The sequence below is a fragment of the Nyctibius grandis genome, chromosome 5 (genome assembly GCF_013368605.1).
Source record: "Nyctibius grandis isolate bNycGra1 chromosome 5, bNycGra1.pri, whole genome shotgun sequence".
Taxonomy (NCBI): domain Eukaryota; kingdom Metazoa; phylum Chordata; class Aves; order Nyctibiiformes; family Nyctibiidae; genus Nyctibius; species Nyctibius grandis.
In genome coordinates, this window is record NC_090662.1 from 73,120,087 (window position 1) to 73,133,958 (window position 13,872).

The window sequence follows — 13,872 nt, forward strand, 5'->3', positions numbered from 1 at the left end:
AATGGAATTATTCATACGTCTTAAATTATGCACATACATGAGTACTGAATTAAAAACCAACCAAGCAAAGACAACTGATTAGATTTTAAATATTGAAGGATCTGCAAGGTAGAATCTTCACCCTTAGGATAATAATGCACTAAGTCTAAATCCAGCTTGAAGGATATATGATGGGTAACAGGAAATATGATCCTTTTCTTTCCACTTCTGTGAATGGTGAAGTCAGATGGATACATGCTGTGTATAGACTTACTTGAGGTGTACGTGGAGACCAGCCAGGAATTTCTCAAGTAAAAGTGTGATTTTTTCATGTCTTTATTGACATGACATGCAGCAGCCTCACACCAATCAGGCTCCAAACAAATCAGCAGATTCAGTAAGTGTAGGATTTCACTGCTAAAGAAGCAATACCATAGTTTGCCCCACAGGTTGGAAAAGGTGCTTATGGAGCCTAACATACATAGAAATTCAATTTTAGTGCTATGTCCCTTTTACTGTACCTTTAGTTCTCTGTCACCTCATTGAAATCTTTCTGGGGCTTCTTTTAAGCATTTATAGTTTTGTGAAAAAACAGAAATTGTGAATAACAATTAGTAATTTCCTTGTTAAAAGCAATATTCAGAGCAGTGGGGCTTACAATAAGTTGCAAAATGCATGATTAATATATTTATCACAAGTATTACATAAAAAAACTGTATAACATAAGCAGTGTACTGTTTAGAGATCAAAGAAAAATACAACGTGCAAGATTTGTTGCTAACCAACAATACTAAATTATTGCGTATTTAGTGTTGGTTTATTTGTGTCACAGTCCAATTACCTACCTATGAGTTGTTAAAGAGCGTGACCACTAAAGAGGCAGTTGTCAGGTGTCTTAGATCTCTAAGGAGAAGAAGCTGAGAGAAAGAGTCAAACTTTCACATCACAAGTCCTCTGCCTGCTCTGATGTCTCGCAAGAGCTTTCAAGGCAACGACTGCAACTACTGCAGGGCCAAGGTGTTCTTAAGCCCAAAGCAGCTCTGCAGTTGAGCAGTTAACCAGAAGAGAATGATTCATTGAACAACTAGTTTCTTATTTGTTTGCAGAGCAGCCTCAAAAACCATGCTATTGCCAGTTACAGTTGTTAGTTGGATCTTCTTAGGAACTACCAGCAATATCCTTTTTCTTATTTGGGATGACTATTTTGTTCCTCAGCTATTTCTGCTGATGTAATATATCTAGCATGAGGAAAAGCAGAAAAATGAATCTTTCAAAGTTTTGCTTCTTCACTGAACAAATGTATCCAGACACTTCCTGGGAAATTCACCCCACCTTAGTTACTTCTGAAGGGTTACATGGGTTTTATGAGACCTTTTTTGTTCCCTGACTGTATTGTATGAATGCAAAGCATTTTAGTCCATCTAAATGTTTCAGAAACAAAGCAAAGCTTTAACTATCGTGAAAGCAGTGCAAAGATATAATAGAAGCCAAAGAAATAATAGAAGAGTAGGAGTACTTTCCTTTCTAGGCCACATAGCCCTTGCCTGAGATATTGAATTTACTGACTGTCTATAATGTAGCTTTATTTTTTTTTTCTTTATTATTGTCAATATAGCCGTAGCTGTGAAGGATGATGTTCCATCCTCTGTTTATTTTAATTGTTTTTGTACCTGAGTTCTGACTAAAAAATCTGGGGGGAAAACATTTTTCCCTCACAGTGAAAAACAGTGCATCATCCTATAAAAAAAGTTTACAGTGTTGTTTAAGCAGAGTTTAAAGCTGTAGTTCCATGACCATATGTGTGAATGAAATGCATTCACCCAAATATTCATGGGAAGAGAAGGAAAGAGGGAGTGGAAAAGGAAAATTTATGTTTTAATCCAAACCTCTTTACTTTGTAATTGATTAATGACAAATATCTATATCTCACCTTAGTATATGCATGGCCCTTTATGTATCACCTGAGCCATGCCTACCAGTAGGCTACCGTTTGATCTTTGATCTAAGCTGAGGAAATCACTTATACACATCCTTAAAGTTATGAAGGTGCTTAAGTACTTCTCCTGAAAAAAGATGTTTTTCAAAATGAAGGCTTCAAGCAGGAAGATACATTCAGCGACAATTAAGTGTTACCTCTTCTTTCTGCTCTCTCCAGCTTCCAATATTCTCCAATTTATATCATTGCAAGAAACACTTGGTTTCAACTAGAGATCTTGCTACCGGCCATTACATTTGGCTAGATAATTTCCCGAGGCAGTGAATTCCACAGATAGGCTGCATGAAATAGGATTTCCAAACAAAATTTCCAAATTTACTGCCCTTTAATTTTATTGAGTACTTTGCTCCTCTTGATTAATATTACTCTGTGAAAGGTTATACACTTCATTACAGAATACTTGAAGCACTTGACTCGTATTTTAAAAAAGCTATCATAACATTCTATAGTCATTAGAGATCAATTAGCAATTTATTCAAGAAATAGAAGCCTAGCCCTGGTGTCCTAGCTAACTTACTTTCCATTAAGATGCAACTCTCCAGTGTTGTGCACTGAACAAGACAGACTTCATTTTTTCCTTCAGCTTGCTGCTTTCCAGTGACAGCTGCCCTTCTATGATGGATTAAACTTTTCCTGTAACTTTCAGTTATTTTGGAAAGACGTTTGGCACAAAGTGTCAGGGTGCGGGTGTGTGAATTGTAAAGTCAGCAGAATTTAGTGAATTGTGTCTACCCCTCCCATTAAGTAACTGAAAGACCTCCACTATGTGCTTGGTGATGCTCAACCATTATGTTAATAGGTAATATGCCTCTGACATTATCTTTGAACTATGATGCCTGTGTAATGAAATTACAAACACTTGCAAAATGTGCCAGTCTGTTATCCCTGGGAAAAAAAAAAAATCTCTAAACAAGTAAAGCATGCATATCTCCTTTGGCTTTACCAATATGTCTTCTGAAGAACCTTAAGACATAGGCACAAAGGTCTATTTATAGACATAGATAGACTTTTATTCCTTGGCCTCTACTGAAACTACTGGTTATAATTGCGATCAGCAAACTACAGAATTAAAATCCTAGTGTTATTTCTAGGAGATTATCTGTATCATTGAGAGAAAAGTCTTCAACTGGACATTGAAATGCTATAGTCACGATAGCAATTAAAGATGCTTGGCAAAGGAAGAGCTCTTCCCCAGTACACAAGGTCCCTCAGACCTCAAATATACTGAAATACTCTCTTTTCATAATGACACTGAGTGGTTTCTTTGACAGTAACCAGTGAGGCAAGGTAGTATCCCACTTTGCAAATTGGAAAGCTGAAGCATAGTGAGCCAAAACGATGTCCGCATGGTGCCAGAGAGGGTATGTAGCATATAATCAAGAGAAGGAATCTAAGATCCTTATCTCTGAGAGATGATGAATTGATGTGCAGAAATGTACCAACTTTCTCACTGTTGAGAGTAGTGAGATGTGAGTGTTGAGATATGAGCTGTGAAAGGTCAGGCAGTTTGACTCAGAAAGCAGAATTATTTCTATAAATGGCAATCTGCAGACTCCCACCAATGCTGTGCTTCCAGCTGACCTAACAATTGCCCCATACATGCTTAAGTTGACATCAGGTTGCAATTACCTTGACTACTGTAGCTGGAATATTATTATTCAGACCCACACTGGCTGATAGTCTGTTCAGAACTGTAAATTTAGAAGATGATCCACCTTTTCTGTTAAGATTCATATGGTTAATAGTAAATACTTGGGGAGAAGTGGTGCACTCAGTGACCAGAGCTGAACTGTGTATCAGGAGCTGTACTGTCCATCCTAGAGAGGTAACCTATAACTGAACCACTTTCTGTTCGCTGTAGACAGCAGTACAAAGTATATTTTGCAGATCTCGTTTTCTGTACTCAGTAGTGTGCAAATGGTAACACTCCCCCTGATCTTGTCATGACCCTCTGCAGCTTCTCCACTTCAATAGCATGATTAGGGAAAATCAGTTCTACCGCCTAAGTTACGCTTGCAGTGAAAGCCTCCAGCTGCCGTCAACAGGACATGTGTATGCATACACACGTGATTAATAGCTACATGTTCGCAGAATGATGTTTCACTCAGGAAGTAGTTTCACTCAAACACAGATGCAAGGGTTTTAATGATAACTGTATGGGAGCATTGTTCAGTTGAGGACAGTCCATTCTGGACTTCTAGGATACTTCCATTTTGGAGGAAGCATTTCCAGATATTTGGGAGGATACAATCTTAGCCAAGAATATTAATATTTCTTAAATGTTGATACATTGCTGTTACTGTTTTGAATAAGTCTGTTTCCTTTTTTTCCCCCAACTTCTGCCAAGCAGCCTATAGCTCTGCATTTCTCCTGCAGATGTTTTTCAAGAGCAAACAGTGAGCTCACAGTGTACTGTCTCCTTATCAAAGGGGTTTTTTAACATAATTTACCAAATACCTAATGCTGTATCAACATATAAAAAACATTCCTGTCACCTGTGGCTCAGTCCCGCAATGTATGGCATAATATCGCCTTCTACTAAAGAAAATGAGATGTAAGAGCACCAAATATAGGGAGTCCAGCAAGAGAGAGAGAGACTCAGCTGCCTGCCAAATAGTGGTGGTTTCTTTACACTTGAGAGGCTATCACTGTCCCTGCCCCTCAGCTTCTTTGTTATGTATATGACTGGGCACTAAAAAGGAGATGAAAAGCTGACCTCCTAAATGTTCAGTCTGAGAAGTCCCAAATGCTCTGCTGTACCAGAATGCAGGTCTATTTTTCAGGACTACTTTGTGCTGATGCTAGCTGGTACAATCATTATGCAATTGCGCAGGCATTGGGAATGGCCAGAGTATGCTATACTCTAGTTGTATACTTTACCAGGCCACAGTGGAAGCTTCTTGCCATCTGGAAATTTCTTTGTGCCAGACTAGTACAAAAGGCACCCTAACATGCACCTGAATTCTGTGCCCAGCACCCTGGCATTTGCTATTTGGGATTCACTTGTACCACAGCTTTGAGAAGTTCTACTTTTCCAGCTGACTTTCCCAGCTGACAAAAAAACCCCTGTCAATAGATAAATACCATACAGCTGAGGCTTTTTTATCACCATCTATCATAATTAGAGGGGAGTTGAGTCATCATTGTGCCTGTGCTGGTAAATTCTTGTGGCAGTTTTTCAAAGTCATCCATACTCACTGTTTGTGTGGATTGCTGTACATAGATAGTGGCATTCTTTGTAGAAGAGAGAGAGGATTTTAAGTCTCATTTCTTTACTTAATTCCAGCTTGGGCAGTTACATTTTGCCTGCCTGATTTCTCCACTGTGATTTCAGGTGAATATTTGCTTCCATCTTTATATACCATGATGTTTTGTTCTCTTTAAAGCACTTCTGTGTTTCACACCAGAGGTGTCTACTTTTTGATCATGTGGGATGAAATGTGGCTTGCAAACACAAAGAATAATTACTATTGTTTATAAACTAACTGAACAATTCTACAAAAGTATTAAAAGGGAAGCTGGTTAATATGCTTAGGGAATTTAGATGTTCAGGTACTCTCTTCTGACCACCAAATGTATTAATCCTGTGAGGAAGGAGCTGATGAACTGTTTTCACAGAGGCAGATTTTAAGCTTATTTTTTAACGAGTCTACTTCAGTTCAGTCACAGCTGAAGGAGCTCTGAGATAGAGTTCTGGAACGGCCCGTTGACTGTGGACTATTGCCAGACAAGGACTTTAGTGATTATACTTTGAAAGAAAAATGGATAATGGACTTCCATCCACAAAGAACTGATTATATTAGTGTTACTCTCCTGCCTTGTCTTACTTAAGGTCTGAAATTCCTTTCCTTGAGTTAGATCGCCTCCCCTGAAGTGTGTCTCAGTGCCCATGTAAGGGAGAATATTTCTTCTGTGATCACAACAAACGCTTAGGTTGCAAGGGAGAGAGCGTTTTCCTGGAAGGAGAGGACAACATATGATAAAATTTTCAAAAGCATGGAAAACAAAGGAACCTAGGCTGCTTTATGCCTTTATGTACTTTCAAGTCTGCAATTTACGTTCATAAATCATTTTAGTGCTCCTGAAAATGTTAACCACCATCTGTTTCTTTAATGATGCTACGTTTGGCTCAGGAGATGAGTGTTTATGAAAAGTGAAGTAGAAGGGACTGATATTTTTGATACCATCATGAAAGTGAGATTCTATTAAGGTATCCAGCAACTTTCTAAAATTTTGGACTTTGAGACTTCAAGATAAAATAGTGCTTATGTACTAGATGCCTTTAGAACATACACAATATCTTATTATGTGGTAGAGTTGCCCTACACATAATACAGGTTCTGATGCTAAAACAATAGTCTGACTGCTTCATTTGCAGATGCTTGTAGTAGTGTGAAAGCCAGACCTATGCTCACGTCATTCAGTTTACAGTCGTGTAGGAATCACGTTTTGAAGGAGAGATTCATCCATCAGGAGAGAAAGGAAGTTTGTGAGAAAGCTTTAGAAAACTCTTCACCAGATCAGAACATGGTGAGCCTTGAAAGGACCTTCCTCAAAAGCGTACAGCTACTGCCCTCACTGTTGTAAACTGTGAAGACTACCAGAGCATTGCCAGGGAAAGAACAGTATTTGCCCCCAGTTACCACATGCTTCTCTCTGAGGTACATGTACCTGTTCTACACATGGGAAGTAAACGTGATCTGACAACACACTGTGGCAATGCTTAGCAAAACCTAGCAATATTTTCACTGGCAGCAGAGTCGTACGTATGTGCAGTGATTAGAAGTTTAGAAGTCATCAAATGGACCCTTGAGGTGCTGTAAGTGAACTCCAGAAAGTGACAGTCCACAACTTTGAGTATATACAAAGAAGTGCCAGTACGGCACCTGGTTATATGTCAGCCTATATTAGTGACTGTAAGGAAACAGCTAGAGGAAAAAAAACAATCAAAGGAACGGTCACGTCAGAAAGAACATACAGAAACACTTGCTGTGATTATGTGTAAACCAACCACAGGCTCTGTTTACAAACCTTTCCATCTGTTCCTTTGCCTAATCATTTCTGCTTTCCCTCTCTGTCTTCTAACTTTCCTTCATCTTTCCAGATGCAGGACGCTATGGGCTATGAGTTACCATGGGTGTATTTTGTCAGTCTGGTCATCTTTGGATCCTTTTTCGTTCTAAATCTGGTTCTTGGTGTGTTGAGCGGGTAAGCTGACAGTTTTGGTGTCCTTTTTCCAATGCTACAGGGCAAGACTCCATAATAAGGGTTCTTCCCTGTCACCAGGATTCTTTCAGAGAGGTTAAAAATCTGAATCCAAGGAAGCTTCACATCAGCTCTCAAATATTTTGAGAAAATATTCAAACATTGCAAATAACAATACAGGTAACAAAAGACATGTTATTCTCTGGCAAATAAATGCAACCTCAGGGCATTCAAAATCACTAATGTCAACCTGTCATGAATTTCCAGAAAACTGGCTATTGAAAATCTTACTGCTGGTGACTTGGGATCTCTTTGGCTGGAGCCTTGCAGTGCTCAGAATCTGAGCTTGTCTCACTAATTATCATTCCACTCTTCCAGGTCAATGATGCCATAGGAAGGGACTGGCCCTGGATCTATTTTGTTACACTAATCATCATAGGGTCATTTTTTGTACTTAACTTGGTTCTCGGTGTACTTAGCGGGTAAGCAGTACCAGGAAAATGTTTTATTATTGTTTATTTTTAAAAATTTGTATTTCTATTCCTACTCTCTGGTTACCAAAACAACAGGCAGTGGTGGGTTGATCTCAGGAACCTTAATAGAAGGCCTAGGCTATTGCTGTACCAATAGCAAAACATGGCATTTCTAATGGCATGGAAGGAGTCTTTCGACTAAATCAAAGGAATACAACTTTTTGACAGCAACTTGTTTCTCTATGTAATGGGCAAAGCATACCATTCACCATAGAAGAAGGGGATTATGGTAAAATTTCTGGAAGAGTCAGTGGGACTGAAGGAGAAATGAGAGCATGAGACAAATCCTTTCGCATTTGTGGGATGAGATTCCTGCCAAATTATGTCTTCTCACATAAGAAATTTTCACATTGCTTGGTATCTCTAAAACACAGCCTAATGGGAGACTGTTTTCCCTGGAGAATGTCTTGGGCACATTTCTTCTTCAATAAGCACATTATCTCTATTGTGCAGATTACAAGCCTAGCATGATGCAGGGAGAAAAGATCATTTTCTTCTGACCTTTTTTAAGGATGAACAGAGAAGCAGGAGAATTCCTTCCAGAGTTTAAGCATTCCTAAGACATCTAGGCATTTAGCTGTATTTTAGTTCTGCAGTATAACCCTCACTGCAAAGCATCATTTTAGTAGCTTTGATTAAAAACAATTGATATTGTCCCCAGTAGTTAAAAACTTTACTGCCCCTGGGGAGCCACATAATTAGAGGAATCAAGCCAGCAAACATTCCTCACAAGATTTTTAAAAAAGATCTCCTAGAATTAGGTTTCTAATTCCATATTTGGACATGACTGAGTGCCTACAGCCATTCAATGTACATGGATAAATATGGTATGAGGACTTTTATGCCTTCGCTTTTTCTTTGTTTCTAACATCCTGCCTCCTTTAATGAGCTCTAAATGGATTTGATCAGATCCTGTACCTGTTGCCTGAGTGGGCAGCCCTGAAGTTCCCTGTCTTTTGATCACAAGAGAGGGAAAATAATCTCTGAGCAGGAGAGAGGACTTGATACCTCACAGAAATTATGTCCTCAGTACTTGGGCCAACAACATAGGAAGGGAAGTAGTAGGACCAGAGAAGAAGATCCACCATTGGCCATCCCGCAAAGAGACAGGTAACAGCAGATCTTCAGGAGGTATTACTACTATCTTCATTACTCCATTGAAGGAGACATGCCGCTAAGACAGCAGTTGCAAAGGGAAGGGTTTCCAAGCAGTAATGGGAGTGGGGAAAAAAAAACCAGTGATGAAGTGTCAGGCAATAGTCTGTCTTTGGATATCTGGAGAGTGATACTCTGGGTACAATTTTAAAACATAAACTCCTCATTTCTCTAGGTGGGTACTCTGATCAGTAGGTAAGGATGTCAACAGTAGTGAAGGATGATGACCACCTGACAGAAGGAAAGTGATCTGTTGTATCAGAGGTGCACTCAAGGACTATATAGGACAGTGGTTAAAGATCATATAGTATCTCATTGGATAAACAGTGCCTGTGAACCCAGCCCTGAGGAGTGCATACTGTTGAAGAACTGCTGATTCAGTTTACCTACACTTGGATTTGAGTCTGTACATAATTAAAAATTGGATTTCCTCTCTCTTTCATTTTTCAACTCAAGAAAGTGTTTTGGGGCCTAGGTCTTCCACCTCCTGACATACTACAGCTAGACCACCACAGTTAGTGGTAAGAGATGGAAACAATCTGTAGAGAGAACAGAAATCAAAGATGAAGTTCACCTTGTTTAAGCTGTGAGTCACTCTTTCTGGCTGTGTTCACAGTGTCATAACAGCTGCATTGTTTCTGTAAAATTTTTCCCAACTGGAGAAAAGTGAAAAGAAACTTAAGAGTTTGCATCCGTGAAAAAACACAGAAATTATGGGAGAAATGTTCCAAATTTTGGGGGGGGCTCTTAAACAGTTCTTAAGCAGTTCTTAAACAATTAACTTTCTAAAGCAGTTCTAAATTCTGCTGAGTTGCAAAGTGTCTTCACTTTGCAGATTCAGCTGTTTTTTTTAGAGACTTGTTATTGCTATTAGTCTGATCTCTGCAGATGATCCACCTGTCTGTTCTGTGTAGATACAAAGCAGCATTCCTGGGCATCTTTGTATATTCATTCTGGGCATCTCTGATTTCTTCCCATTTATCTATTTCAGGAACTTCACCAAGCATGTCGTGTAGGTAGACTTCGTCAATGACAGATTAGCTTAGTTTTTTTTAATCACTTCTGAATATGTAAGTGTAATTAATTGTATTCACAAAGACACCTTGATTGCACCTGCAAAATCAAATGCTGAGTTCTGCTCTGCCCAAAGAACTCATTTGTAATTTGTTTTTCCTCAAGTACGTACGTCATCCATTCATGATCCTTCTGGTGAATTTACTAGTCACATGCTAAGCTAAATAGTATGACAGAGTATTCACGTGTAGAGCTATAATCCTTTTCCTGTCTTGACTGAGCACAGTATAAAATTCATGTATTCCAAAGGAAATATCCAGTCAGCAGATCACACAGTAGACCTCCTCGAGCCCAGGCAAAAGAGTTCCACATCATTACTGTAAGCAGTGAAGCCCCTCTTAGAGGTCTCCTGAGATCAGAGGTGTTCACATCTGCGTTATCTGTTTCAGTCAATTAGTGAGGAAAAAAAATGGCAGTGTGGGTTCAACTTTCAGACTTGCACACCTAAGCATATAGATTCACATTTCTTTTATATTTTGCCTAGCAGTGATCCAAATCCCAGGACACACCCAGCACAAACAAGCAGTTGCCTAGGGCAAATGGAGGGCAGGAGAACAGCCATTTCTTCTGCTTTGAGAGGATCTTGGAAAACCCAGTTGGCTGCTTTTGATGCTCTTTCTGCCAAGGAAGAGGTCAGAGTGAATGGGAGGCTGGCTGTGGTTGTAGCTCCTCCTGGACCAGTTTTTGTGACCTTTCAGGGCTTTTTCCTAGTCTTTTGTTCCCTCTTCCAAGCCTTTTCATTCCTTGGTGTACTTCTCAGGGTGGATGAGGTTTGAAGCCTTGTGCTGCACTTTTAATACTAAGCAAGAGTTTTGAACTGCTAGAATTCTGCTGGTTTGCTTACCTTCCATCACTCCTCTAAATGTGAGAAATAATATTGAGATTAGATATAGACAAGAATTACCTATATTCCACCATCAGGATGGGCAAGAGAAATTTTCTTCTGGAACAGCACAGGATACATAGCTGGGTGTTCAGATTTATGATCTTGAGCCACTCTAACCTCACACAGAGAAAACATCTCTTCAGAATACTCTGCTTTTTGGTATTCCCTTTGGCAGATGTATCGTATAATTTTCTGGGAGAAGTAAAGGAAAGTGGAGCAAACTGAATTCTGGTAAAATCAACCAGATTCACCGACTCTTAAACAGATGTTCCCTTGTTCACTTAAAAGAGGCAGATTGCTTGGTAGTTCTGCAAGCCTTTGTCGACCTTATCCTGACATGATAGTGTAATCTTTTTTGAGAAGGACACCTCCAGACCCAAGATGACACTTCCATCAGAAAGCTTATTTGGTTCTTGGCCTCCCTGCTGAAACTGCAAACAATGACCACTTATTGCCAACTGTGATGGTGGCAGAGGTAATGTGCACGCCTGCCTGCAATAGGGACTGGACTGAAGTCGCCAACTCATTTCATATGGGATGGTAAATGACCATTGATAGTAATTCTTTATCGCGAACTACATTTGCCTGAGTGCAGGCTGGCATTCCACATAGGAGGCGGTTTGAATTGCATTAGCAATTTCCTGACCCACCTGTTCTGAGTGGTTTAATGTTAGTAGAGCACAAAAATTCAGATAATTTATATAAGTTGTCTTCTTTGGAGAGTCATCTGAGATGTGGAGATCATACATTGTACAAAGGAAAGAGACATGCAATTGCAGATCATTTAGACTAGGCAATCACAGTATTTTCAGTTGTGCCATTAAAAAGCTAGGTAACAAATTCACTCCTATGCAGATGGTCAGTGTAACGACATCATGCTAAAACCTCACGTTGGTTTAGTTAGCTCTCCCCTAACCCGAGTCCCATTTGAGAGAGACAGTAAGTGGGGACTGAAAAGACCTAAGTAGGCATGCAGCTTAGGTGCATCTAACGTAAATGATCCACCTCAGTGCATAGTAGGAATTTCACTTTCTGTAAGCTGGGCTGTTACATGATGTTTTCCACTTTGGTTTCTAAAACAGCCCCTTGCAAGCTATGTCCATGCAAATATAAATAGTTTTCACTTAGAGTTGAGGGCTCAGTCCCTTTCAAAATTGGACCCATTTGTTCTAGGTTCTAAAATACCAGTTTAGGAGCCAACAATTGAAATATTGGGATTTGATTTATCAAACAGGCTTTATAATACATAGCTTCATTCAGTGATTTTTTTTTTTGAGAGTTAACTCATCAATTTGGATAAGGCACTATGTCAGACCGAGAGGAAAGATGTTATTGAAGCAGAAAATATAACTGCTGATGATTGAATTTTTCTAAAATTATTTGTACAGTTTTTATTATTATTGTTGAGGATTTGTTCGTTTGTTTTACATTTTAAATAACAAAATATCTCTCCTAGCATGAGAAAATTTGATTTTTTCATTCTTGCCATGTTTGCAATAGCTGTTTCTGCCTTGTGGCTAAGTTTAGGCCCAGGGTTGACTGTGATCTACCTTCAGGCCTGCGAAGCCAATGATTCTCTTCCTGATTTCCACCTTCATTATCCCAGTCCCATGGGATGGGCTGAACCGTCAGCAATGTGACGGGGGTGAAGATCACACAGGCATACTTTGTCACATACTTTGGCTTGAACTGAAGGCATCATCCTACATTTATTCTGCTGCAGTGCTGGTTTCGTGCACAGCTCATAATATTGAAAGCCTGACCCAAAGCCTGTGAAGTCAATAGAAATCTTTCGGTGGGTTTTGGACCAGACAGGAGGGAAGTACTTCACCTCACTGTTAGAAACTCACCTCCGTCTCAGTTGCTTGAGGTCACTTCACATGGCACGCGTTAACATTTTGGGTAGGGTTTTCATAACTGTAATGTTATCCCACCAAAGTTAGTGATAGGTTTCCTATTTGTTTTTTTGCAGCAACAAACCTAAGACAAATATTAGGTGGAGGTTTTTTTAAAAATGTACTCATTGCTGACAGTCATCAGCAAGGGTAATGGATAATGCACTGGAGAGAATGACTTTACCTCTCATTTCTAGAAACAGTGGGCTATTTTATCTGCTGTGTGTGCCTTCTGTAGTGATCTGCTTCAGCAGATGTAAGACTTAATGCTTAAGTACTCTTGATCCAGCACTTTTCACAATCATTAAGCTTACTTTTTAAAATAGAAGTGTTAAAACCTGGTTTAGAACAGCAAGAGAGTCTCTAAATAGAGGTAGGTCAGCATTTCTAGAAAAAAAATAATGCACTATAGGTGTCTCTGAAAGAGAGGAAGAAACAGCACCACAGCCAAAAAAAGAAGGCAAAGCCAGCACCTGGGTTAATAACTAAGCAACAGGAAATTCTTGTTCCTATGCCCTCTGTTTTAAGCCTATATTCCCAAGAGTGGTCTTTCATAAAAGTATTAAATGTCTACCCTAGTTCACTTTCTGACGGGATCTATCAGTTTTATCTACCCATAATTTATCATGTTTGTCTATCCAATTTGAGATTTGAAAAATGTGTTTTATGTCAGATAACAGCCCTGAATACTGAAAGTCTGCAGTAAAACATTGAGGTCTGAGTTTTTAAATATATTGCCCAGTACTGTGGGTGAAATTGCCCATAATTAAATGTGTACAGAATTGTGAGTACTGTTAATTACACTTACAATTAGCCCAACTTAGTTGTGATTACACATATAATCTTAAAGACAGATTGAAACCTGGCTAAAAATTAGAGCCACCATCTCACTCTCCGGATGTCAGATTATTGTCAAACAGTTCATCATTGAATTAACTTAACCATTATTCATATAGAAATTTATTGATAACTTGAAGAATATCAAGTGGTAAAGAATATTAGAAAGTATATGGTATCATACGTAAATGTTACATATGCATTTTATTTGAATTATCAATGAAATGTTGAGAATGAAAGGATTAAAAAAAGATATTAATCTTTTCTGAAGCATTGATAAAAATGTGGACACTCCAGCTGTTTTATATGTGT

At 39.0% G+C, this 13,872-nt stretch overlaps 1 protein-coding gene across 1 annotated transcript in view; it reads left to right on the plus strand.

Moving 5' to 3' along the window:
* Positions 1-13,872, plus strand: part of CACNA1C (calcium voltage-gated channel subunit alpha1 C) — a 447,783-nt gene that overhangs the window by 290,916 nt on the left and 142,995 nt on the right. The window contains 1 exon segment of the mRNA XM_068400796.1: positions 7,559-7,662. Within this exon segment, the coding sequence (XP_068256897.1) occupies positions 7,559-7,662 (104 nt within the window).